Source organism: Bufo gargarizans, chromosome 6 (genome assembly GCF_014858855.1).
Source record: "Bufo gargarizans isolate SCDJY-AF-19 chromosome 6, ASM1485885v1, whole genome shotgun sequence".
Lineage (NCBI taxonomy): Eukaryota > Metazoa > Chordata > Amphibia > Anura > Bufonidae > Bufo > Bufo gargarizans.
In genome coordinates, this window is record NC_058085.1 from 25,042,048 (window position 1) to 25,069,759 (window position 27,712).

The 27,712-nt window shown below is 43.2% G+C and overlaps 1 protein-coding gene and 1 pseudogene across 1 annotated transcript in view; one reads left to right on the forward strand and one right to left on the reverse strand.

Moving 5' to 3' along the window:
- LOC122940393 overlaps window positions 1-27,712 on the forward strand; it is a 459,251-nt pseudogene that overhangs the window by 40,474 nt on the left and 391,065 nt on the right.
- The window catches only part of LOC122940438 (gastrula zinc finger protein XlCGF64.1-like), a 31,642-nt gene continuing 9,266 nt past the window's right edge, over window positions 5,337-27,712 (reverse strand). Inside the window, exons 3-4 of the mRNA XM_044297114.1 lie at window positions 16,262-16,364; window positions 5,337-6,802 (exon numbers count right to left, since the gene is read on the reverse strand). Of these exons, the coding sequence (XP_044153049.1) occupies window positions 5,946-6,802; window positions 16,262-16,364 (960 nt within the window). The 3' untranslated portion in view covers window positions 5,337-5,945. The remainder of the gene's footprint in view (window positions 6,803-16,261; window positions 16,365-27,712) is intronic.

The window sequence follows — 27,712 nt, forward strand, 5'->3', positions numbered from 1 at the left end:
GCACTGATCAGATGTTCTGCAGTAGATATCTCCAGATGAATCCAGCTTTCCTGTTTGGACCGTTTGGGCCATGTCCCAACTGCATACATAGCAGTGACTGTGTGGGATTAGCCCGTGCCCTCTCCATTAATTAGAAAAGAGTGGACACTTGCTTATTTAGTAACTACGGTTCATTCAAGATTTATTTTTATTCTGCAAGTGACTTTGGACCGTGGATTTGGTCTTTTATTGTCACCTGTCCATTGCCACTTGCGTCTATTATTGCACCAGTGTTCAATGTTGGAATAGGGATTGGTTCAGAGTGGGGAAGCTGCTCTCAACCCCTGAATCATTGAGTGTAGATCCCTATATCTATTGATTTCAAAGAGTTATACCTGGTGCGACTGGCACTATTTCCATGTACTCCTAATTTCTTTGATTAATTGAGGTTTAATAAAGTCTTGTTTTTTCTCTTTTAAACAACCCCCTTCACAAAATGGTTTTCCACTATTTTCATATTGATGGCCTATCCTCATCATATTGCCATTGGTCTGACACTGTGCTCTCCACTGATCAGATGTTCTGCAGTAGATGTCTCCAGATTAATCCAGCTTCTCCTATGCAAAGTCATCAACTCATGACTCTATTTCAGTTTAAAGGGTTAACCTGCATTGATTTATACTGTTTAATACTGCATAACGGTATTTAATATGCATGTTGTCATATATACCCTGTTCATATGCACAGCACTGTGGGAAGGGTTAAAAAACACAGAGAGTTTTGGGACTTTGTATGAGAAGCTGGTAATTTTCCACAGCTACCATAGGGTTGTAAATAAGCATATTTTAGAGGAAAAAAGCCAGACGTTGCTTACCACCAAATTCAGACCGACTGACCTTTTGAATGTCTGGTTTAGCTATGTTATTATGTCTGAAAACCTGTTTTTGTCTGAAAAAACTGCTGTGTTATTGCCTTTGAGTATCTGTCACGGACGGTGTACAGGAAACAAGACAAAGCAACATGCATATATGACTGAGTGGATCCAAAGCTAAGGAACCAAAAGGGAGACCCCTGCACAAGACCTGAGACTATCCCTGGCTGCTCAGCCTATGCAAAGATCCGAAAGGTGGAGGTTTGCATATCCACGTACCTCGACTATATAACCCCTGAACACCCTACAATAGTGAGGGGACACGACCACCGGCTCCCTACTCCAAACACAGAGGGCGTCAGGGTCACCTGGGATCCAGCAAACAGAAAATAACAGATAAATGTTCAGCACTTAACTTTGTAGCAGACAGGAAAACAAGATCAGCATGCACACACACTCCAAGAGGAAGTATAAGCCGCCCAGCAATGCACCATGGGGAGGGATTTAAAGGGAAGCAATCAGTCCAACTCCATGACAGCTGAGAGAGGCTAACGAGATGAGGAACTGAACAGCACAACAAAGAGAACTCAAGGAGGAGGTTCTGAAAGGCCTCTGTCAGAGCTTCTCAGCTGTCTGGTTGTGACAGTATCATTGAAGCTCTAATGTAAGTCTATGAGAGACGGGAGTTGTAACTTTGTTTTCTTTATGGTGAGTTTCTCGACTCCACCCCTCCCACTAGAAGGTTAGGGAACGGTGCTTGGAAGGGGGATACTCTGCCAGACTGCAGGAGTGACCAGAAGAAGACGCTGGGATGGGATACTCTGCAACAGACCCTGGGTCTCCAGCCTTTAGCCAGGGAACCAGCCTTCTGAGAGAGAGAGAGAGAGAGAGAGAGAGAGAGAGAGATGGACAGCTAGCTCAGGTCTTTCCTCGGCAAACACTCAAACCCTTCTGTCAGGGAGGAGACTGGAGAAGACAGCCCTATGCCTTGCCTGTATTTTCTTGCACCTGAATTTCTCCAGTAAAGAAGCACACTGGTTTACTGCAGACCCTGACTCTATGGACTTAATTCCCATTCGAGTGCATCTCAACATCCCTTCTTGAGAGCAGCAACACATGGTAACACTTCGATGGAGTCTGGGGGACACAGAGTTGCAGTGCCAGGTATCAGACCCCTCAATCTCATCCAATCTGATAGTTATGGCCTATCCTGATAATAGGCCATCAAGAAAACCCTTTCAATGACATACGCATTTATTTAGAGCATATGGTGGTTTAATGGCCCAATCTTAAAGGGGTTGTCTGGGTTTAGAGCTGAACAAACATATCCCCTTCTTCATCCAGGCAGCCCCTCTGAGGGAAGCATCCAACATTTATTGTGCGGGACAAGGGCTTTGTTATGCAAGCGGGTGTGGACCCACTCGCCACTTACTGGGTATACTCCGGAGGGGCGTAACTAAGCAGCTACCTGGTATTCACTAGAGCCCCTGATGGTGAGGATAGGCTTGGGCCATAGGGTAGCTGCCAGGTGCCACTCTAGAGTAGTCCCCAAGTCAGTGGCAGCTGACAAGGGGGTCAGAGTGCCCGGTGCAAGCACCGAGGGGACGTATGAGGCCTGGAGGTACGGGTCAGGACAGGCGGCAATCAAGCAAAGTCAGCAAACAAGATCTGAGGTCAGGGGCAGGCGGCAAACAGGCAAAGTCCATAAACGAAGTCCGAGGTCAGAGGCAGGCGGCAGAAAGCAAAGTCCAGGAGTATAATAGCAGGATTTGGTACACAGGAAGGCAGACAAGATAAACACCTTTGCACACAGACTAGACAGGCTAGACACTGAGATTGTTCAGGCAACTTCCTGTAATAGGAAGTGCCTTTTAATACATGCTGCAATCCGGCAATTGGCTGCTGAGACAGAGGGCGTGTATGTGTTGCCACATAGTTAAGAGAGACACACCCATGCAAGCTTCAGCAGCAGTGCAAGTTTCCAGCAGCAAGGAAACACTGGCATGGATCACATGTAGCAGAGTTAAGTTAGATGCTGCCTGTGTTTGTCAGCTGGGTGGCAGGAGGAAAAAGAGGGAGCCCGGCACCCGTGCCTGCTGATAAGGGCAGCGGCGCCGACACAGGCAGCTGGGCTAACAGGCTTTTTCTGCAGATCCGGTGATGTTACAGGGTTTCTGTTAGGCAGAGGCTTCAGCCTAGCAGCTTTGCAGGTGACGTCACCGGCACTAATGGGCAGGCTTTAGCGCTGCCCTAGCCTGTAAAACAACTGAGAAGCCTCCACCTAGCAGTGTAAACAAAAAAGCAAAAAACAAAACATGAAATGCTCTGATGCTCATCTCAGAGGGGCTGCCTGGCTAAAAAAAAATGGATATGCCCGGATTCAGCTTTGACCCCAGACAACCCCTTTAATTTTTATTTATTGTGCTGCTTACCTAATTTTTGCAACTTTTTTTTACATGATGCATGGGGTTTTTATTAATATGTTTTTCAGAGATTTATTTTCTTTTTAATTCAAACTCAAGATCCTTATTCTTTAAATATGCAGATTGACACCAAAATAAATGGTTAAAATTGGTCCCAGTTTTGGTCATATTGATAGTTTTTTTATGTGAAAAGAGAAACTATGCAGACATTTTTTTCTATTTTCTAATCACTTGTATTTTACTGTATATTTTAATAATTTTAAAATATGTTTTGGCCTATGGGACAGTTACACATCACTGTATCTTGGGGATCCAAATGTGACGAGTGATGCTTCTGCACCATAATGGCCCCTGCCTGGCAAGGTAGAAACCACTATTTGCGCAAAACAAGCAATCACCTATAGAATATATTAAGGGGCAGCGTCCAAAACCATCCATAGAAACAGTAATGGATCACAACCCCCCCTCTCCATCCGAGGTATCGTCATTACTTGTAGAAGTATTGTCAGGTGCAAGACATCCGATTATAAACCCAGACAAAACTGTAACTGCGCCCATGGAGCTCATGGAACGGCCTGAATATTAGAGATCCTCCAAATAAAACATATCTTCGTATCACCATACAATAATAGAAATACAAATAGTCATAGAAAAAAATAAAAAATAAATTCAATATATCCAATAAAATATTTTATATCAAGTCTTCAATTTTAAATTGAAACAATCCAGAGCTAGCGGGACATAAAATAAAAAAGAATCAAGGATTCCCCCACTGGTAAATTCATGTGACATGAGTGAACCACATGACTTCTACAAATACAGGGGTGGCGGGGACCCCACTTGTTGGGTTTATCTACAGTCGTGGCCAAAAGTTTTGAGAATGACACAAATATTAGTTTTCACAAAGTTTGCTGCTAAACTGCTTTTAGATCTTTGTTTCAGTTGTTTCTGTGATGTAGTGAAATATAATTACACGCACTTCATACGTTTCAAAGACTTTTAATCGACAATTACATGACATTCATGCAAAGAGTCAATATTTGCAGTGTTGACCCTTCTTTTTCAGGACCTCTGCAATTTGACTGGGCATGCTCTCAATCAACTTCTGGGCCAATTCCTGACTGATAGCAACCCATTCTTCCATAATCACTTCTTGGAGTTTGTCAGAATTAGTGGGTTTTGGTTTGTCCACCTGCCTCTTGAGGATTGACCACAAGTTCTCAATGGGATTAAGATCTGGGGAGTTTCCAGGCCATGGACCCAAAATGTAAAGGTTTTGGTCCCCAAGCCACTTAGTTATCACTTTTGCCTTATGGCACGGTGCTCCACTGTGCTGGAAAATGCATTGTTCTTCACCAAACTATTGTTGGATTGTTGGAAGAAGTTGCAGTTGGAGGGTGTTTTGGTACCATTCTTTATTCATGGCTGTGTTTTCCAAAAGTCTTCGCCTCACTGTGCGTGCAGATGCGCTCACACCTGCCTGCTGCCATTCCTGAGCAAGCTCTGCACTGGTGGCACTCCGATCCCGCAGCTGAATCCTCTTTAAGAGACGATCCTGGCGCTTGCTGGACTTTCTTGGACGCCCTGAAGCCTTCTTAACAAGAATTGAACCTCTTTCCTTGAAGTTCTTGATGATCCTATAAATTGTTCATTGAGGTGCAATCTTAGTAGCCACAATATCCTTGCCTGTGAAGCCATTTTTATGCAACGCAATGATGGCTGCACGCATTTCTTTGCAGGTCACCATTGTTAACAATGGAAGAACAATGATTTCAAGCATCACCCTCCTTTTAACAGGTCAAGTCTGCCATTTTAACCCAATCAGCCTGACATAATGCTCTCCAGCCTTGTGCTCGTCAACATTCTCACCTGAGTTAACAAGACAATTACTTAAATGATCTCAGCAGGTCCATTAAAAACAGCAATGAAATGCAGTGGAAAGGTTTTTTTGGGATGAAGTAAATTTTCATGGCAAAGAAGGACTATGCAATTCATCTGATCACTCTTCATAACATTCTGGAGTATATGCAAATTGCTATTATAAAAATTTAAGCAGTAAGTTTTCCAATTTCCAATATTTATGTAATTCTCAAAACTTTTGGCCACGACTGTACAGGTACATTTTGGTCAGGGTGTATAGACTAAGATGGTATTCCTTTAAGAGGGCGAGTAATGGCTTCTATGTAATGAGGCAATCCTCATCTGGGTCACTTGTTGGGAGAACTTGCACATTACTGATGAAACCCAGTAAGAGCTGATGGTTTCTTGACAAGCTCATAATAGACGTTTTTAATTTTACAAATACTTATAAATGGTAGAACAGACTGGGGCTGGAATAAGAATATAGTTATCTTTTTATATCAGGCCCTATAGGTTTTTTAATTTTTTTCTCTCACCAAACAAATTTTGTTAAGAGGGGATATATATATATATATATATATATTATACACTTTCACTTTTAACTGGATCTGTCCTTTGATGACCGGTATTCATTCAATACAGGAGACAATATGTATTTGGAGAGCTCTCACAGCCGTCCCAATCATCATTCCAAGCCCTCAGACACCTCTGGTAACTCAAAGCAATGTTCTGTTTTATATCCCTATAAAAAGGAGTATCTGATGGAATAAAGCCAGATAGCGACACTGACTACCATATAAACAGGGTGGTCACTAAAGGGCTAAGCATGGAGATGGCTTCTCTCTGTGAGTTTTTTTATGTCTAACAAGAACTGATTTCTGGTTAAAACATTTCCCACATTCTGAACATGAAAATGGCTTCTCTCCTGTGTGAACTCTCTGATGTCTAATAAGAGCCGTTTTATCCTGAAAATATTTCCCACATTCTGAACATGAAAATGGCTTCTTCCCTGTGTGAATTCTCTGATGTATAACAAGTTCGGATTTCTGCTTAAAACATTTGCCACATTCTAAACATGGATATGGATTCTCCCCGGTGTGAACTCTATTATGTCTAATAAGAGTTGATTTATGCTTAAAACATTTCCCACATTCTGAGCATGAAAATGGCTTCTCTCCTGTGTGAATTCTCTGATGTATAACAAGTTCGGATTTCTGCTTAAAACATTTCCCACATTCTGAACATGGATATGGCTTCTCCCCTGTGTGATTTCTCTGATGTATAACAAGAGCTGATTTGTGCTTAAAACATTTACTACATTCTGAGCATGAAAACGACTTCTCCCCTGTGTGATTTCTCTGATGTCTCACTAATTCTGATTTAAATCTAAAACATCTTCCACATTCTAAACATGAAAATGTCTTCTCTCTTACGTGAGCTGTTGGATGTTTAACACCTTTTCGGTGACTTTTATTCTGCGTTACAGTCTGTGATGAATCAGAAGATCGGACCTGTTTAAAAGGATCAAATAATACATTTTTCCTGTGATTGGATGAGGGTATATCTTGGATATTGGCATGCTCTTCATATATATCTTCTATGATACCACGATCATCTACTTCAAAATCTGAAGATACCAGATGTTTCTCTAAGTTCCTGGTACAGTCATCTGCCAAGAACAAAATACATTTTATTATTAATAATTAATATACCAAAATATTCTATTGAAATTTTATTACATTTCAGTATAAAAAAATCCACAGAAAAGGTATGGCACAAAATAGAAGAATTAACTGATTAAAACAGTGGTGGCCAAAAAGATCACAATCTAATAGTAGACCAAGGGGCATAACTAGGCCAGGTTGGCCCACACCTTGAGCAACTTCCCTGCAACCTCAACCTAATCAGTCATTTTAAATACATAAAAATAAAACATTTCCTAGCGTGGGACAAGAGGCGTTGAATGTCCCCTTAGTTCCCCACACCATAGTTATCTCCCCAAAGAGTCCCTTTCACAGCAGAATTCCCGTTTAGTGCCCTCAGGAGAATGCCCCCTTGATGTCTCCAAACAGTAGTTATGCCACCTTACAATAATGCTTCCCCTTAGTGCCCCCACACAGTAGTTATGCCCCCTGCAGTAGTGCTGCCCCTTAGTGTCCCCTTTACATTAGTGAAGCTCCTGTACTATGAATAAAATAAATAAAGTAATACCGAGCACATCATGCTCTTCCCAGCAGCAGACGTGATGTGAGGACGTCATCTCTCCTGCTGAGTAGAGTGCACAGGCCGGGGGATTTTCTCAGGTCTGTGCGCTCTCCCTCTCAGCCCAGCAGGTAACAATGACATCACTGTATCACACCTGCTGCTGGGGAGAGTGCAGGCCGAGGAATGAGACCTGGGCTATAATGGATGACAGATACAGCAGCTGGACTCGGAGGGAGGAGAGTAGAATGGACAGTAGGAAGCACAGTCCTGTCACTCTCAAGAAAACAAACTGGATGGCACGCTCCATAAAATCTTCCTTTTATTCGTGGATTAATATTTATTGCCTGTGATTCATATAAAAACACCATCCAATAACATAGTAACATAGTACATAAGGCTGAAAAAAGATATTTGTCCATCCAATTCGGCCTGTCATCCTGCAAGTTGATCCAGAGGAAGGCAAAAAAAAAAAAAAACTGTAAGGAAGAAGCCAATTTTCCCCACTTTAGGGGAATAAAAAAATTCCTTCCCGACTCCAATTAGGCAATCAGAATAACTCCCTGGATCAACGACCCCTCTCTAGTAGCTATAGTCTGTAATATTATTACGCTCCAGAAATACATCCAGGCCCCTCTTGAATTCTTTTATTGTACTCACCATCACCACCTCCTCAGGCAGAAAGTTCCATAGTCTCACTGCTCTTACCTTAAAGAATCCTCTTCTATGTTTGTGTACAAACCTTCTTTCCTCCAGACGCAGAGAATGTCCCCTCGTCACAGTCCTGGGGATAAGTAGATGATGGGAGAGATCTCTGTACTGACCCCTAATATATTTATACATAGTAATTAGATCTCCCCTCAGTCGTCTGTTTTCTAAAGTGAATAACCCTAATTTTGATAATCTTTCAGGGTACTGTAGTTGCCCCATTCCAGTTATTACTTTAGTTGCCCTCCTCTGGACCCTCTCCAGCTCTGCTATGTCTGCCTTGTTCACAGGAGCCCAGACCATGTGTGGTCTTACTAGCGATTTGTAAAGTGGTAGGTCTATGTTCTCATCACTGGCATCTATGCCCCTTTTGATGCAACCCATTATCTTATTGGCCTTGGCAGCAGCTGCCTGACACTGGTTTTTGCAGCTCAGTTTGCTGTTTATTAAAATTTCTAGATCCTTTTCCATGTCAGTATTACCGAGTGTTTTACCATTTAGTATGTACGGGTGACTTGCATTATTCCTTCCTATGTGCATAACTTTACATTTGTCAGTGTTAAACCTCATCTACCACTTATCTGCCCAAGCCTCCAATCTATCCCGATCCCTCTGTAGTAGTATACTGTCCTCTTCAGTGTTAATTACTTTACACAGTTTAGTGTCATCTGCGAAAATTAATATTTTGCTATGCAAGCCTTCTACAAGATCATTAATTAATATATTGAAGAGAATAGGGCCCAATACTGACCCCTGAGGTACCCCACTAGTGACAGTGACCCAATCTGTGTGTGTACCATTAATAACCACCCTCTGTTTTCTATCCCTCAGCCAGTTACTTACCCACATACAGACATTTTCTCCCAGTCCGAGCATTCTGATTTTATATACTAACCTTTTATGTGGTACAGTGTCAAATGCTTTGGAGAAGTCCAGATATACGACATCCATTGATTCGCCGCTGTCAAGTATAAGACTTACCTCCTCATAGAAACTGATTAAATTAGTTTGGCATGACCGATCTCTCATGAAGCCATGCTGATATGGCGTTATTTGCTTATTTCCATTGAGATGCTCTAAGATAGCATCTCTTAGAAAACCTTCAAACAGTTTACCCACAACAGATGTTAAACTTACCGGCCTATAGTTTCCAGGCTCTGTTTTTCGACCCTTTTTGAATATTGGCACCACATTTGCTATGTGCCAATCCTGTGGGACATTCCCTGTCAGTACAGAGTCTGCAAATATCAGAAATAAGGGTCTGGCTATGACACTACTTAATTCCCTTAGGATACGGGGGTGTATGCCATCTGGTCCTGGTGATTTGTCTATTTTAATCTTTTAAAGTCGCTGATGTACTTCTTCCTGGGTCAGACAGGACACTTTTAATGGGAAATTTATTTTTACATTCAGCATTTCATCTGACAGTTTATTTTCCTCAGTGAATACATTGGAGGAAAAAAATATTTAACAGCTATGCTTTCTCCTCGTCGCTCTCTGCGACTCCCCCCTCATTACTCTTTAAAGGGCCGACACCTTCAGATTTATATTTTTTATTTGTTTTTTACATGTTCTATTTTTTTCCTTATAGTTTTTCAGTGCTTCCATGCTACGCTCCTGTTTTAGTGATTTATATGCTTTCTTTTTGTCATTTATTGCTTTCTTTACAGTTCTATTTATCCACATTGGTTTATTTTTGTTCCTTAACCTTTTATTCCCATACGGTATGTACCTCTCACAATTATATTTTAGGATGCTTTTAAAGATATCCCATTTTGTGGCTGTATTTTTATTTGTGAGGACTTTGTCCCAGTTAGTTAGGCCTATGGCCTCTCTTAGTTGGCTACATTTAGCTTTTTTGAAGTTTGGTATTTTTGTTCCTCCCTGAAGAAACACTCTTTTGAATGATAATTGGAAGGTTATTACTTTATGGTCACTATTTACCAGGTGTCCCCCAACGTGCACATCTGTTGTTCTGTCAGGTCTATTGGTTAATACTAAGTCCAGTATGGCCATCCCTCTAGTCGGGTCCTGAACCAGTTGGCAGAGGTAGTTGTCTTTGGTTATTGTTTCCTTTATGAGATATACAAGTTTCAGTTTCCCAGTCTATATCTGGGTAGTTGAAGTCCCCCATAATTACCACCTCATTATGATTTGCCGCCTTGTCTATCTCGTTTAGCAGTAGATTTTCTGTGGACACTGGTATATTAGGTGGTTTATAGTAAACCCTTATTAGTAATTATTTGACGATCCTTTCTAAGCAGACTGTAACCTTGTACATTAACTACCCAGTTATAGCCATCATTTCAATGATAATGAAAATTCTATCACTACAGATTAACTATTTCTTGAAATTAATTTCAGGTGTAATTCTGATGAATCAATCAGAAGAGTCAATTAGGGAATGTTAAATAATATGTGATCCAGTATTACTTGGTATTTAATGTAGAAGATTTATTATACTGCACACTGACACCATTTATACTGATACAAAAGGGCGATGGAAGGTCCCACCAGATACCAACGGCCATCTGACCAATGACTGCTCATAAAATCTGTCAGATAATCTGTTGGTGTAAATGCAGCTTTAGATATAAACTGCAGATCTTGATGATTTGCTTCCCTAAATGCATTCAGCATGGCAGAACATTCCTCAGACAATCATTAACCCCTTAGTGACCAGCCTGTTTTGGGTCTTACTGACCAAGTGTTTTTCTTCCTTTTTTCATCATCGCGTTCCAAGAGCTATAACTTTTTTATTTTTCCGTCTATATAGCTTTATTAGGGGTTGTTTTTTGCAGGACAAGTTGTACTTTTTAATGGCGCCATTTTGGGGTACACATAACTTTCTGATTAACTTTTATTAAATCTTTATGGGAGGGAGATAGAAAATACAGCAATACTGCCACTGCGTTTTTACATTATAAATTTTATGGCGTTCATTTTTCGGTATAAATAACATATCATTATTCTCTGGGTCAGTACGATTACAGTGGTGGACTATTATAAAGCCTTGGGAACAATTGATGACAAACTAAGTGAATTTTTGCTGAACCATTCACCGGTTACTCCAGGACGCCCTATTGTGGCGTCGGTTAATTCAATCCTGTCTACACTAGTGATTACACTAGAGAAAATCCTAACACCTTTAATAAGAAGACTGCATCGTTCTTATTGGACACATTGCAATTTTGGGAAATTATAAGAGGATTAGGTAGTATATCTTGCAAATGCTGGTTGGTCACGATTGACGTGGTTAGCCTCTATACCTCCATCCTCTGTTGCGATTGAGTAATTATACAGAAGTACAACAAGAATTTGCTTTGAAATTATTGCGTCTTGTGCTGTTTAAAAACTACTTTTTATTCAGGGCTGATTTCTATTTACTGCGATGGGGGACCGTGATGGGTAGTAATATGGCCCCACCCTACGCAAACGCATTTAAAATGCATTTATGAAGTCATTTGAAGAAACATACGTATACACTGATCTGAATTATCAAAAAAATTTCTTGTTATGGAGAAGATTTATTGACGACATTGTTTGCGCATGGGCGGGGCCACTTGAAGCCCTCCTGGTCTTCCAAGAGTACATTAATAATGTGTTACCTGGTCTGAGATTTATGAGGACTTAAAGTCAAACGTTGATTAAGGATGATGAGGGCTATTTACACACGGATCTGTTTAGAAAAGAAATAGATAGAAATAGTGTACTACACTTTACAAGCGCCCATCCTTTGTCCTTAAAGAAATCTATCCCAAAATCCCAAATACAGCAAGCGAAACGGATCGTTTCAGATCCAGACACTCAGGAAATAAGATTGAGCGAGATGATGGATAGATTTAAAGACAGAGGGTATCCTGAAAAAATCCTGAAGGAAGCTACTCTCACGCCAGTCAGAGATAAAACAACTGATAAAGGTCCTAGGGTGGCTTTTGTACATAAATTCCATCCTTTTAATAGGAGATTTGATTACATTATCCAGAAACATAGGTCATTGCTGGGTAGATCATACCCTCAAATATCAGAATTTCAGAATCCACCATTAATATGTAACAGACGCGTGAAAAATTACCGTGACCACCTAGCAAAATCTGACACTGACCCCATGAAAAAGAGTATGCGACAAAGCATGCTGAGGACCCAAAAAAACGTTACTTACCCCTGTCTGCATTGTGCTCAATGCTGTCATATTATTAGGGGTGAATCTTTCCACCACCAATATCCGGGTAAATCATTCAGTATACATTGCTTCTTCACCTGTGAATCAACTAATGTAATTTATTTAATCAAATATCCATGTGGCTTAGTGTATACTGGGGAGACCACGCAAACTGTAAGGGACCGTATATGCCAACACAAGTCTACAATACGGACTGGGAATTTGAGGTTACCAATACCAGCTCATTTTCACAGTGCATGTCATTCTATCTCCCAATTGAGATTCCAAGTGTTAGAACAGGTCACAAGGCATAGGAGAGGTGGAGATATTAAAAAAACAGCTATTACGCAGGGAAGCCTATTGGATCCATACCCTGGGCACTTTGCAGCCCAGGGGACTCAATAGGGATTATGAAATTACTCAACTAGATGATAAATGATGTATATAATGTACTAATTATTTGTTTCCCTTTGAGACGGTGTATTCAAGATGACACTTTGTGATTTTGCGGTATCGTTTTTGTACTTTATTATTTTACAATTTTGTATCTGATTATGTGCAACTTTGCGATTGGGTTGTTATAGTATAGATGTGTATTCACTTACTGCTGAATTGGCCGGTTTATATGCCCACTACCTCTGATTGACAGACATGGTTATGACCGCCTCCACCTGGGCGTCTGCCGTCATCCCACGTTCTGGTGGGGTAGCTACTAGAACTTGAGATGTATATCACTTTGTGAAATGTTTGCTGACGAAGACTAGACTGGTTGAAATGCCTCCAAGACCCATAACTTTTTTATTTTTCCTTCTATAGCAGCAGTTCTCAACCTAGGGGTCGCGACCCCTATGGGGGTCGATCGGCCCTTTCCGGGGGGTCGCCTGAGGCTTCCTATTGTGGGTCGCCTGCACAACGGCAGCGGCCCCTTATCCTCGCGCACAGGAAGTGATGTCCTATCACTGCCTGTGCTTGAAGGAGCCTGACGTCTGGACGGGTAAGTCAGGCCGCCTGTCTGCTGAGGTCCGAGTTTTTTCGTTAAAGACACCGCCGCTGAGCACCACTGCCACCAAGGATTTAATTGAGCCTGGCTGAGCCTGGCTAATTTTATTTTAATTATTTGGCTGAGCAAGGCTTAATTTATTTGGGGGACCCTGATGCACCACTGATATATTTATTTGGGGGACCCTGAGCACCATTGATTTATTTATTTGGGGGAAACCTGATGCACCACTGATTTATTTATTTGGGGGTACCCTGAGCAGTATTTGAATTAACATTTGGTGTATTGGTGTCTGTGCGTGTTTTTGGTGAGTCATCAGACCCAATTCTCCAGGTGGGCCACGGGAGTTCCAGTCCGACACTGGGGTTGGCGCCATTGTATTTATGCAGACTGGTCACACATCTGCAGAGAGCAGGTATTGTAGAAAGCAGCATTTTGTCTTTGTGATTAATTACTCTGCTTTAATTATGTTTAATTTGTAGCAATAAAAATACATCCTGCATATCAGATATTTACATTACAATTCATAACAGTAGCAAAATTAGTTATGACGTAGCAAGGAAAAAATTGTAATGGTTGGGGGTCACCACAACATGAGGAACTGTATTAAGGGGTCACGGCTTTAGAAAGGTTGAGAACCACTTTTCTATAGAGTTTTGTGAGGGCATGATTTTTGCGGGACAACTTGTATTTTTCATTGGTAACATTTCGGAGTAAATTGCACTTTTTGGTCGCTTGTTATTAGGATTTTTTCGGTGGCAACTAAGAATAAATGAGCAATTCTGTCTTTTTTTAAAATTCTTTATTATTTTATTTTATTTTTGACGGTGTTTACCGTAGGGGGATAATTTATGTCATATTTATGTAGTCTGGTCGTTACGGACGCGGCTATACCAAACATATGGGGGAGATTTTTTTTTGGCAATTTTTTTCATTGGAAGGCATATTTTCAATGGAAAAAAAGCGTCTTTTTTTATGAAATTTTTTTATTGAATAAATTAGTTTTTTAAATGTTTTTTTACCACTTAATAATCCCACAAGCAGACTATAACAGACAGCTTTTTGATTGATTTTAAAATGCAATGCATTATCCATATAGTGCATTGCATTTTAATGTCAGTGCTATTCTGACATTGACCAGAAGGCTGCGCCAGAGAGGCGCAGCCTGCAGGAAATTACTCAAGGCTTGTCTGGGGCCTACACGAGACCCCAACCAGCATTCACACACATCAGCACCCCACGAGCGCATTTACGGGGTGCCGATGGGAGACAGAGGGAGTCCGCTCTCTTTGTCAGCACTTTATATGCGGCAGGCGCTGCGGGCATGTAAAGTGTTAAACAGCACGGATCAGCACTCCTGCCAGTCTGGGCTGTTAGAGCAGGGCCCCGACTCTCATGTGGACAACAGCCCCATTAGCATATCAAAGGTTCTGTAGTTGTCAATTATCTAAAGAATGGCTGACAATTGTCCAGTAGGTGGTACATGGCCAGTGGGGCAGGAAAATGCTGGAAAATCCCAACATTCCAGCTGCTTCTATCGGTCTTCAAGAGTTAACTGGAAATTGCTAGAAAACCATAAGGAACAACCAAAAAGATGTGTCCAAGCCATATTCTAGACCAGTGATGGCGAACCTTTTAGAGACAGAGTGCCCAAACTGCAACCTAAACCCACTTATTTATCCAAAGTGCCAACAAGGCAATTTAACCTGAATACCAATATAGTGTATCTTCCATGTACTTTATCATTTAGCTATAATAACTGCCTACATTCAGTGCTCTGACTGTGTCGTTCATAGCGTGCCCTTCGCTGATGAATGGCAGGAAAAAGTCTAAGGCTTATTGGTACACCATAGACTTTTTCCAGAGTGCGGGTGCCCACAGAGAGGGCTCCGAGTGCCGCCTCTGGCGCCATCACTGTTCTAGACAATGCTAGCACTGGCTGTTAGGAAGGAAGGAAGAAGCGAAGATGAAGAAGAGAGAAGGAGAAGAGAAAAGTGCTACAGAAGAGGAAACCTGGAGGGTCCAGAGCAAAGACCGGGACTGGAGAGACATGAGAAGACCTCTGTATAGTAACTACACTGTACTGTAGAGGGATAGGAATTTGTGGTTTAGTTACCAAATGTTAAAACATAAACGGGCAGTAGTAATAATAATAAAACTTAATTTTAACTATAAACCCATAAAAAAGGGAGAAACAAAGAGACATGTCCCTCTTGGTTCAGGCCCCAAGACAAATAGACGCCTATTATTCTTAACCCCTGCAACATATATGAATATAGAGCTACAATAAGTTAAAGTAGCACCAACAAATACATATATCTCTTACCATTAAGTACGGCTAGATGTACACGTGACTCATGGTAGAATGAGGCAATCAGTCGGGTTTTTCTGAGATCTTGCTCCTGTCAGGTTCTCTGTAACCCCCGGTATAAAAAGAGATGGGGTACTAGAGAGGCTCACCAGTCGCGGTGGCCACAGGTTGCCCTAATCTTGGAGTCAGTGTGTATTATGTTGTAGAGGTACAGTTCAAAAACAAAGGGCAGTAAAGCCCAAGCACTAGATATAGTAAGGGGTGCATAGAAAACTATAAAGACGTGCTCAAATAAAAAGATGTGTGTGTCCCAACACCTTTCATCTATTTATATTTAGCCCTAGATTCATCAGGGGACACAGGGTTAGTGTTTCTTCTATCGGTGAAATTGGTTCGTCCCAGACGAAAGCACTCAGATAGAGTGTATGGTCACACTTCCGAGTAGGACGGCACCCTAAGATGAGGGTGTCCATCTAAAGGTAGGAACTCCTGCAGACATCTAGTGTTCCTACTCTATATGGGGTCTGCTAATGGTTGGGAGTAACTTTATTATTATTAGTAATTGTTATTGTGCACAAGTCTCTCCGTATGTGAGATTTATGTTTGTTCCTTTATACTTTCATATATACTCATCAATAATAATTGTAATATCATTATTCCCACATTGCACAATATATCTATTTTTTGTATTTGTATAAGCAGAATCTTAGAGACCTCTCTGCGTTACTTAGTGGTCACTACTCACCTGGGCGGTTATCTGTAGGAATGTCCTCTGTACTCTGCTCATCACCCCTCACATATGTCTCTGTAGGATTAATATTGTTCAGATCTTCACCCGGATTCACAAGCTGTGAAAGAAATATTGGAGAAGTCATCAGACGGATGGAGAAGTCGTGTGGAAGGTTTTATATGACCTGAAAAGATCAGTAATTAGAATGATGACCAAAAATGACCGGACAGCAGGAGTTATCTGACCCAAATATCTGCAGGTCTCCTGTATAAATCCGATCTGATTGCTTCATTATTCCAACCAGTTTACAATGCAGGGAGAGTAGCCCTTATATTCCATCCCTAACATTACATTGTGTGTATATAACATTACACTGTTTGTGCCCCTGTTGCCCTTGCTGGCCGCCCCAGGACTGTGAAGCCGGTAAGCCAAAGTTCTCTCAGTCCATGGCTTATTTACCTCCTCGGAATGGGCATAATCATCTGCTCTGCTGCAGCCAGTGACTGGAATCAGGGGTAACATATCCACAAGAAACACATCACCACTAAAGCCAGTCATTGGCTGCAGTAAAGCAGGTGACCATGCCTGTGCCAGAGAGGGAGCAAACAACATTTCCTGGAAGATGGGCACACAGGAGCTGCACACATAACCAGAGCTAAGGGTAGCAGGTACATATGAATCTTTCCATAGTAGAGGCTGCGGACACATGTGAAAAGTTACTTATTCCTAAACAAACCCTTTAATGCTGTCTTCCTGTTCTGTCTACCAGATTTGGGATGACTGCAGGCATGAAGATACTGTACCTAGTATAAGGGACAGCGGAGAACACAGGAGAGGTGAGGACTGATTATCTATCACCACTAGAATACTCTGATTATCACTGTCTATAGTAAAAGGACAGGAGAGGTGAGAACTGATTACGATTATATTATATGGATTATTATTACTATTATTACTACCTTCCAAAAGCCACTGTACTTTTTTTTAACAAACGCTGCACGACTAGACTTATCGCGTGCATCATTCAGGGAGCATGTGTTATTTCTCCCAAACACAAAGCAGCCACAATGTTCCTGCAATTGTCTCTGACCACCTTGCCCAGTTGGAGTTAGGTGAGGAGACAGCCAGCGAGGTTGTTTGCTGCTTGATGCAGTTTAGAAAGTATTTGGCTATGTGGCTACTATCACCCAGGGAGATCAGCTCTAAAACAGCATGGCACCACTTCACATGATAGGAAGAAGGGGGAGTGGGAGCGATGTTCTGCCCTGCTTCCGTTTGGGACAGGAGGATATCCATGGAGGAGGCCGATAAGTGCCTGGTGTCGGAACAAATGTGAACCTGTCAATAGGACCTGGCCTTCTTGCTACAGTGCTGCCTCGCTGCAAAAAACATTAATAATGGGCTATGAATGGCATGAACTGTTACAGTCCATAACCGTTGCTCCAGGAGTCCATGGTGTGCACCTTGCTGCACAGCTAGAATTGCAAGGAGTGGCCTACATTCACCGCCACTTGAGAGTACAAAGCAGGGATGGCTTTTTTTTGAAAAAATGCCAGCTACTGTATATAATTTCTAGTGAGGCTGAGCACATGCCATTAGCCCCCTAAAGGCAACAGAATCCAGAAAGTGGTACCACAGAGACTGCACCACCAGCAACTTGTGCAAGCAGACTTGTTTCTTGGCCACACATTCTATTATTGATGGCTGATGGTGGGAGAGAATAGGAGGAGGCATAGTCTGAGCAGGAGAAGCAGTAACTGATGATGACTTGGACACGGTACTGCACGTGGATGCCGCCTGGCTGCCACAAAGGAGACCGGAAGAAGGAGGAATCTCTTGTTGTGGTAGCTGGCAGACACCTCTGTCACTCCCATGGCTTATTGTAATCTGGCAGATCTTGCACAGGGCATTGCTTTTGTTTTCCAGCACATGGAGAAGAACTGCCAGACAGGAGATACTTGCACACTCCACACAGAGCTAGCTGCAGCCGGGCTTGTTTTAGGTCTGGCACGTTTTCAGCCTGCGACCAGAGTATCATCAGCATCACCAGTTCCCAAGCTGACAATACTAGAAGCAGATCTGGCCCTGGCAGGTTTTGGGAGGTTATTTAACAGTACAAGCAAAATGGCAAGTGTGTTTTTTGTAATTTGAAGACAGTGGCACAATTAAATGTCTCTCCACTTCTACAAACACACTCCACACTGGTATTGTCAATTTACTTTGGGAAGAATGCAGTGAAATGTCTTAAAACTAAGCGTTTAATATCACTCGTAAATCAATGAAAACTGTGTACTAAAATGTCTTTGAAACACAGTCTGATATACTAATATGTCCACTAACACAATATAACAATGCAGCGTTTGTTGTAAAATGTCTTTGAACTATGTGTTTAGTAATATGGATATAAAATTAGTGTTGTTGCTGTAACATGTTTGTGCTATAATGCAACGTGTTTAACCCTTTGAGGACCTTGTGATTTTCAGTTTTTCTGCTTTAATTTTTCACTCCCTGCTTTCCTGGGGCCATAACTTTTTTATTTTTCCATTCATATAGCCTTGTTTTTTGTAGGAAAAGTTGCGCTTTACAATTCCACCATTTAAAATTGCACACAATGTAGTAGCGAGCGGCAAAAAAAAATCCAAATGGGCTGAAATAAAAAAAATAAAAAAAACGGCCTGGCTGCACTGTAGAATCTAATAGATAAACCCATGCACTATACCAACTGAGCCACCACACCTTCTTATCAAAGAGACCAAATAAACCTGGTTTACCGATCCTAAGGCCCCTTTCACACGGGCGAGAATTCCGTGCGGGTGCAATGCGTGAGGTGAACTCATTGCACCCGCACTGAATCCGGACCCATTTACTTCAATTGGGGCTGTGCAGATGAGCGGTGATTTTCACACATCACTTGTGCGTTGCGTGAAAATTGCAGCATGTTCTATATTCTGCTTTTTTCACACAAAGCAGGCCCCATAGAAATAAATGGGGATGCGTGAAAATCGCATAGCATCCGCAAGCAAGTGCGGATGCAATGCGATTTTCACGCATGGTTGCTAGGAGATGATGGAAGTAAATTGATAAAAGTCAATTTACTGTATTATTTTGCCTTGTAACATGGCTATAAAGGAAAATAATAGCATTCCTAATACAGAATGCTTACTAAAATGTTGCTTGAGGGGTTAAAAAATACAAAAAAATTAACTCACCTCATCCTCCTGTTCACGCAGCCGGCATTGTCTTCTTTCTTCATCTTTCAGGACCTGCAAAAGGACCTTTGATGACGTAATCGCGCTCACCACGTGGTGAGTGCGGTGACGTCAGCGCAGGTCCTGCTGAATGAAGATAGAAGAATCTTCTATCTTCATTCAGCAGGACCTGCGCTGACGTCACCGTGCTCACCACGTGTTCGGGTCTGGGTACCACATTCAGTTTTTTATCACACGTGTGCAATATGCATTGCACTTGCGTTGAAAAAAACTGAAGCACGCAATGAAATTGTGTGTACACTCGCGCAGGTTTCCCGCAATGCACACGCGACGCATCAGGAGCAAATCCGGGATGCCCGTGTGAAAGAGGCCTATGGTAAACAGAAAAGCATCGGAAGTGAGCATACATGGCTGAAGAGCAGATGTGATGTCACGAAAAGCCGGGGTGGGGGTCCAGCCTTGGAGGCAGGAAATCAGAAAATGAAGCGCAGAGCAGGCTGCCAGACAAGCTGTACAAGTGAGGTGAGACAACCACTTTAAGCACAGTTTCAGCAATCCCTCACTCCCTTAATATTTTCCCTAGTCGAATTCCCTCTCTGTAGTGTTCCTATCACACTACGTTAGTGACTTGTGTCTATAATCGTTCTTTGTCAGACTCTGCCCCCTCCCCACTTCCTCCGAGTGTCAAGTTATCCACAGTCCTCTACCTTCTTCATGGTTTTCCCTGCTAATACTGACATTAAACGCACACGACACTGTTTACAAGTGATTCATCTGAAATGAATCGCATAAACTTTGTTTTTGTATGGCAGACCAAGTACGTATTAGTTTCAGGGCCTCATTGTCTAAAGTTTAGTCAATGAGTCCCTGAAATAAATACCTTCAGAGTAAAGATGAGCAAATTGATTCTAAACTAAAGAATTTTGCAAAAATTGGTCTGCCATAAAAAAACAAAGATCCCTCCCACCAGCTACTCTTCTTGCTTTCTGTATGTCCCTAAACATATCATGCTGCTGAAGATCTCATCTCTACATTATCCATTACACTAGAGTAAGAGTGGTAAGTAAGAGAGAGATGATATCTTCAGCAGCACTGATATGTTTAGGGACATACAGAAGACAAGGAGGAGTAGCTGGTGGGGAGGGAGCTCTCCAGAGGGATCTGATAAATGATGCTGTAATCTTGTAGTTCACAGGAATGTCAGCCACACAGGAGAGAGACAGCAAGCCTCAGACTGGAGGTCAGACTCGAGATCACATGACCAGGTGTCCATAATCAAAGGTTCAAAATGTATGGAGGCATCTGAGCAGCTAGAAAAATGTTGGCGCGTTAGAATTATATGTGCTGATGAAAATAATCCTATATAGCTTTTCCAATAATCAACTTCCAATATTATCAGGGGCGTAGCTGTAAGACAGGGGTGGGGAATAGAGTTGAGCGGACACCTGGATGTTCGGGTTCGACCAAACTTCACAAAATATAGTTTGAGTTCGGGACCCGAACTTGCCCCCGAACCCAAACTCCATTGAAGTCAATAGGGACCCAAACTTTTGAGCACTAAAATGGCTGTAAAAATGTAATGGAAAGGGCTAGAGGGCTGCAAATGGCATCAACGTGTGGTTAAGAGCATGGCAAGTGCTCTGCAAATAAATGTGGATAGGGAAATGACTTTAAATAACATAAAATACTTAAAAAAAAAAAAAAAAAAATCGATCTAGGAGGAGGAGGAGGTCCATATGGAGTAGGAGGTTGAGGAGGCGGTGGATGTGGCGGTGTAGGTGGAAGCGGCGGTGGAGGAGGAGGAGGTAGCCTACACTGCTTTTTGGTTTTAAATTTATTTTTATTTTTTTAAATTAGGGTACACCCCAAAACATTGGGAAATATAACCTGTGATAACCTCTTCCAGTCGTGCTAAACACACGTTTAGACAATACACTGACTGCAGGGCAGGCCAGCACCTCCAAGGCCTAAAGGGCAAGCTCAGGCCATATGCCTGCAGGGCAGGCCAGCACCTCCAAGGGGTAAAGGGCAAGCTCAGGCCATGTGCCCAATTTGGAGACCCAGAAGGTGCAGGGGGCAGTTGCTGTAACACGGCAAAAATTGTAAAATGTCACCCAAGAATGTAACAGAAAAATTAGTGAAATGTATCTACTAGGTAGAGCAGTGGTATATAACACCCAAAAATTGGAGAATTTCACCTGAAAATTTAACAAATTAGTGAAATGTTTTTACCTGTCTACTAGGTAGAGCATGGATATATCACACCCAAAAACTTGTGAATTTTAGCCGAAAATGAAACAGACAAATTAGTGAATTTTTACCTGTCTACTAGGTAGAGCAGTGGTATATCACACCCAAAAATTTGTGAATTTCACCCGAAAATGTAACAGACAAATTAGTGAAATGACAAAATAAAATAAAATACAATATAAAAAACAAAACTTGATTTATGAGGTGGAGGTCTATATGGAGTAGGAGTTTGAGGAGGCGGTGGACATAGTGGTGTAGGTGGAAGCGGCGGTGGAGGAGGACGAGGTAGCCAACACTGGTTTTTGGTTTTAATAAAAAAAATTTTTTTATTAGGGTACACTCCAAAAGAGTGTGAAATATCCAAAATACAAGAATGAGCAATTGCGCTGTAGTATAACAATGGCTGGTTAAGGCCGGTATACATGTCTATTCTGCACAAGGTACGGACAAGTCCTGAGGGATCCATGCCTGGTTCATTTTAATGAATGTGAGCTTGTCCCCATTGGCTGTGGACAGACGGCCTGCGCTTGTCTGTGATAACGCCCCCTGCCGTGCTAAACACACATTCAGATAATACACTGGCTGCAGGGCAGGCCAGCACCTCCAAGGCAAAAAGGGGGAAGCTCAGGCCATATGCCCAATTTAGAGACCCAAAAGTTGAAGGGGGCAGACCCGTCATTCAGTACGTGTAGGCTCCACCATGTTGCTGAAATGCTGCCTCCTGCTAAGACGTTCCATATCAGCTGGTGGTGCTGGTTGTTGCGGCGGGCGTGCTGACAAAGCTTTTCCACATTTCGGCCAAGCTAACCCTGCCTTCTGAGGTGCTGGCGGTGCCCCAGCTGCGTTGGTGACCTCTTCCTCCTCCTCTGCCTTCGCCTTGTGCTTCCACTGTGCCCCTGCTGTCAGGTGGGAATGCCACCAGCAGCGTGTCTACCAGCGTGCGCTTGTACTCGCGCATCTTACTATCATGCTCCGTTGAGGGAATTAAGGACGGTACGTTGTCCTTGTAATGGGGATCCAGCAGCGTGGCCGCCCAGTAATCTGCACAAGTTAGAATGTGGGCAACTCAGCGGTCGTTGCTGAGACACTGCAGCATGTAATCGCTCATGTGTGCCAGGCTGCCCAGAGGCAACAAAAAGCTGTCCTCTCTGTGAGGTGTATCGTCTGTGTCCTCTGTATCCCCCCAGCCACGCACCAGTGATGGCCATGAGCTGGTCTGGGTGCCACCCTGCTGTGAACATGGTTTCTCCTCCTCCATCTCCTCCTCCTCATCATCCTCCAGAACTGTGCCCTGGCTGGACAATTGTGTACCTGGCGTTTGTGGGTGCAGGAACTCACCCTCGGAGCCACTTGTGAATGACTGGCCGGAAACCCTACGAAATGATCCCTCTTCCTCCTCCTGTGCCACATCTTCTTCCATCATCGCCAGCAGCGTTTTTTCAAGGAGGCATAGAAGTGGGATAGTAATGCTGATAACGGCGTTATTGGCACTGGCCATGTTGATGGAGTACTCAAAACAGCAACACAGGTCTCGCATGGAGGCCCAGTCATTGGTGGTAAAGTGGCGCTGTTCCGCCGAGCGACTCACCCGTGCATGTTGCAGCTGGAACTCCACTATCGCCTGCTGCTGCTCGCACAGTCTGGCCAGCATGTGCAAGGTCGAGTTCCACCTTGTGGGCACATCGCAAATGAGGCGGTGAGCGGGAAGGCCGAAGTTACGCTGCAGCGCTGACTAGCGAGCAGCAGCAGGGTGAGAATGCCGAAAGCTCGCACAGACGGCCCACACTATATGCAGCAGCTCTGACATATCGGGGTAATTTTTAAGGAATCTCTGCACAACCAAATTCAGTACATGCGCCAGGCAAGGGATGTGCGTCAAACTGGCTAGTCCCAGAGCTGCTACGAGATTTCGCCCATTATCGCACACCACCAGGCCGGGCTTGAGGCTCACTGGCACCAACAACTCATCGGTCTGTTGTTCAAGGCACGTCCACAGCTCCTGCGTGGTGTGGGGTTTGTCCCCCAAACAGATAAGTTTTAAAACTGCCTGCTGTCCTTTACCCCTGGCTGTGCTAAAGTTGGTGGTGAAGGTGTTACACTGACCGGATGAGGAGCCGGTAGAGGATGAGGAAGCAACAGGAGGCAAACTGAAACACCCTGCAATCCTCGGTGGTGGAAGGACATGCGCCAAACTGCTATCCGCCTCAGGCCCAGCCGCCACTGCATTTACCCAGTGTGCTGTTATGGAGATATAACGTCCCTGACTGTGCTTACAGGTCCACATATCCGTTGTGAGGTGCACCTTGCCACAGATGGCGTTGCGCAGTGCACACCTGATTTTGTCCCCCGCTTGGTTGTGCAGGGAAGGGATGGCTCGCCTGGAAAAGTAGTGGCGGCTGGGCATGACGGACTGTGGGACGGCCACCGCCATAAGGCTTTTAAAACTCTCCGTCTCCACCAGACGGAATGACAGCATTTCAAAGGCCAGTAATTTTGAAATGCTGGCATTCAGGGCCAGGGATCACGGGTGGGTCGTGGGGTACTTCCTCTTCCGCTCCAGTGTTTGGGAGATGGAGAGCTGAACGCTTCCGTGGGACATTGTGGAGATGCTTGGTGACCCAGGTGGTGGTGTTGCTGGCAGATCCTCTGTTTGCGGGGTGGCAGATGGCACCGTCACTCCAGAGGTGGATGAAGAGGCCGAGACTACAGCAGAAGAGGAAGCAGGAGGAGCCAGAGTTTTTGAGGTGTCTACTCCACTGCAGCTCATGCTTTGCACTTAGATGCCTGGTCATGCAGGTTGTGCTCAGGTTAAGAACATTTATGCCTCGCTTCAGGCTCTGATTGCACAGCGTGCAAACCACTCGTGTCTTGTCGTCAGCACATTGTCTGAAGAACTGCCACGCCAGGGAACTCCTTGGAGCTGGCTTTGATGTGCTCAGTCCCTTGCTGCGGTGGGCAACAGCAGGCGTACTGTCTAGGGGACAGCCTCTCTGCTTTTGCACCCTGCTCCCTCTTCTGCTGTGCTGGTCGGCTCTGTGCGACCACTGCCTCTTCCTCCGAACTACACAGGTCACTCACATGACCTTGATTCCACCCAGTCTTCACTCCTGCCCTCCTTGTCGGTCTGCACACTTTCAAAAGCCCCAGCAGTTGGCACCTGTGTTTTGTCATCATCCGAGACGTACTGCGATGGTCCTCCCATGTACTCATCTTGAAACATAAGTGGTTGGGCATCGGTGCACTCAATCTCTTCCACTTCTGGGGCAGGGCTGGGTGGATGGCCCTGGGAAACCCTGCTAACAGAGTCATCAAAAAGCAGAAGAGACTGCTGCATGACTTTGGGCCCCGACTGCTTGGCTGATTTGCAAGGGGGTGAGGTGAAAGATTGATGGACATCGGATGCAGGTGCCAACTCTGATCTTTCAGCAGGAGACTGGGTGGGAGACCATGTAAAGGAACTGGAGGCACTGTCGGCAACCCAATCTGCTATCGCCTGTACTTGTTCTGGCCTCAACATTCGTAGAGCCGCATTAGGCCCAACCAAATACCGCTGCAGGTTCTGTCGCCTACTCGCACCTGAGGAAGGTGTTTCACTTGTGCGTGTAGCTGGCACAGATCGACCACGTCCTCTCCATGCAACAGGAGCCCCACCAGCAGCACCACGACCGGGGCCACATCCCTTATTTGATGCTCTCCTCATATTTCTCAAATTTAGGATCTTGCCGAAAATGTTTTTTTTTTTTTTTAACAACAGCATCTAAAGGCTGTATCTCACACGTACAGATGCAGACAAGGCCGCAAATTAAGATTTTTGCCATAAATGGGTGTTTTTTTATAGCAGAATAGAACAATCAGTATCTAAACTGTGTATCTCACACGTACAGATGCAGACAAGGCCGCAAATTAAGATTTTTGCCCTAAATGGGTGTTTTTTAATAGCAGAATAGAACAACAGTATCTAAACTGTGTATCTCACACGTACAGATGCAGACAAGGCTGCAAAATTTAGATTTTTTCCCTAAATGTGTGTTTTTTTTTAAATACCAGAATATGACAGCAGAATATAACACTTGAATTCCACACGTACAGATGCAGACAAGGCCGCAAATTAAGTGTTTTGGACAAAATGGGTGTTTTTTAAAACCCAGAAAATTATAGCTGTATTCCTAGCTTATATTGCACACTGACTAAAGGCCCCAGATAGAGGGGATTGCAAAAAATGGGTGTTTTTTAAAAACCAGAAAATTATTGAAGTATTTCAAGCTTGTTTTTAACAATCATAGATGCAGCAAAGGCTGCAATATTAGGTATTTTGCCCAAAATGGGTGTTTTTTGAATAAAGAATATGACAGCAGTATATAACGCTTAAATTTCACACGTACAGATGCAGCAAGGGCAGTAAAATTTTATATTTTGCCCAAAAAGGGTGTTTTTTAAAACCCAGAAAATTAAAGCTGTATTTCTAGCTTAACTTGCACATTGACTAATGCGGCAGAGGCCCAAGATGGAGGTTATTGCCAAAGATGGGTGTTTTTTAAAAGCCAGAAAATTCTTGAAGTATTTCAAGCTTGTTCTTAACAATCACAGATGCAGCAAAGACTGCAATATTAAGTATTTTGCGCAAAATGTTTTTTTTTTACTAACAGAATATGACAGCAGTATATAACGCTTGAATTTCACATGTACAGATGCAGCAAGGGCTGTAAAATTGAGTATTTTGCCCAAAAAGGGGGTTTTTTAAAATCCAGAAAACTATAGCTGTATTTATAGCTTAAATTGCACACTGACTAATGCGGCAGAGGCACCAGATGTAGGATATTGCCAAAAATGGGTGTTTTTTAAACCCAGATTATTATTGCAGTATTTCAAGCTTGGATTTCAATGTCACAAAAGCACAGATGCAGTGCTGGTGCACTGAGCTTGCATAAAATGGCCGCCGCCGCCCACGGATAAAAGTTATTTTTCTCTGTCACTGGGCTCAGGGCAGGGTCAAAAGATTGTGCACTGCACCCACACAACAAGATCTATGTACATCGCTGAGTTCAATTGCAGTTCCGATTAAAGTTTCTTTGCTATTCTCTCCCTCACAGCATCAGCATCCTCTCCCAACACTAGTAACAGCAGAGTGATGTGCAGCGCTACATGACTCCAGCTTATATAGAGGCTGGGTCACATGCTGCACTGGCCAATCACAGCCATGCCATTAGTAGGCATGGCTGTGATGGCTTCTAAGGGCACAGAGTTAAACGCTTGTTAATTGGCTGCTCTTCAGCCTTTCAAAAAGCACCATTAACTCGCTGAACACCGAACCTGAACTTTTACTGAAATGTTCGGGTTCGGGGTCCAAAAATCCTAAAGTTCGGTACGAACCCAAACTTTACAGTTCGGGTTCGCTCAACCCTAGTGGGGAACCTCTGGCCCGCGGGACCATTTCATGTGGCCCCCTGCCAGAACATATTATGAAAATGCTATTATGAAAGCGGTCATTAGCATGCGGGAGGCACAGGAAGCTGAGAACAGCGTATTGCTAGCAGTATTCACCTTCCCAGGTCTTCTTCCGGCCCCACGTTGTGTCCTGACACGTACGTAGATGCGCACTATGACCAGGTCACAGTACAGCGTGGCAGTAAGAAGACCAGGGAGGGTAACTGAATCTGCCAAATGGCAGCATCGTCCAGAGCTGGAGAGGCAATTTTTTTTATTTTTTAAACTTCTTTTATCAATAGGAAAAAAAAAGAAAAATGTATAAAACTCACTGAAAAAAGTGGCCTAAACGGGTGGAAATGCTCCAAAACCGTGTCTATAACTGAGGGAGCAATTCCTCCGCATGCAGGCTTTTTCAGTGATTTATCAACAGGAAATAAAACAAAGTTACAGTACATTGACATATTCATTCCTGATACACGTCCGAGTACAAACAAGTATACCGTATCTCATAAATTTCTGGTATTTTCAAAATTCACAATTGATTCAGTGCTTTCGATTACCCACTGCGCTGTTGCTGTCT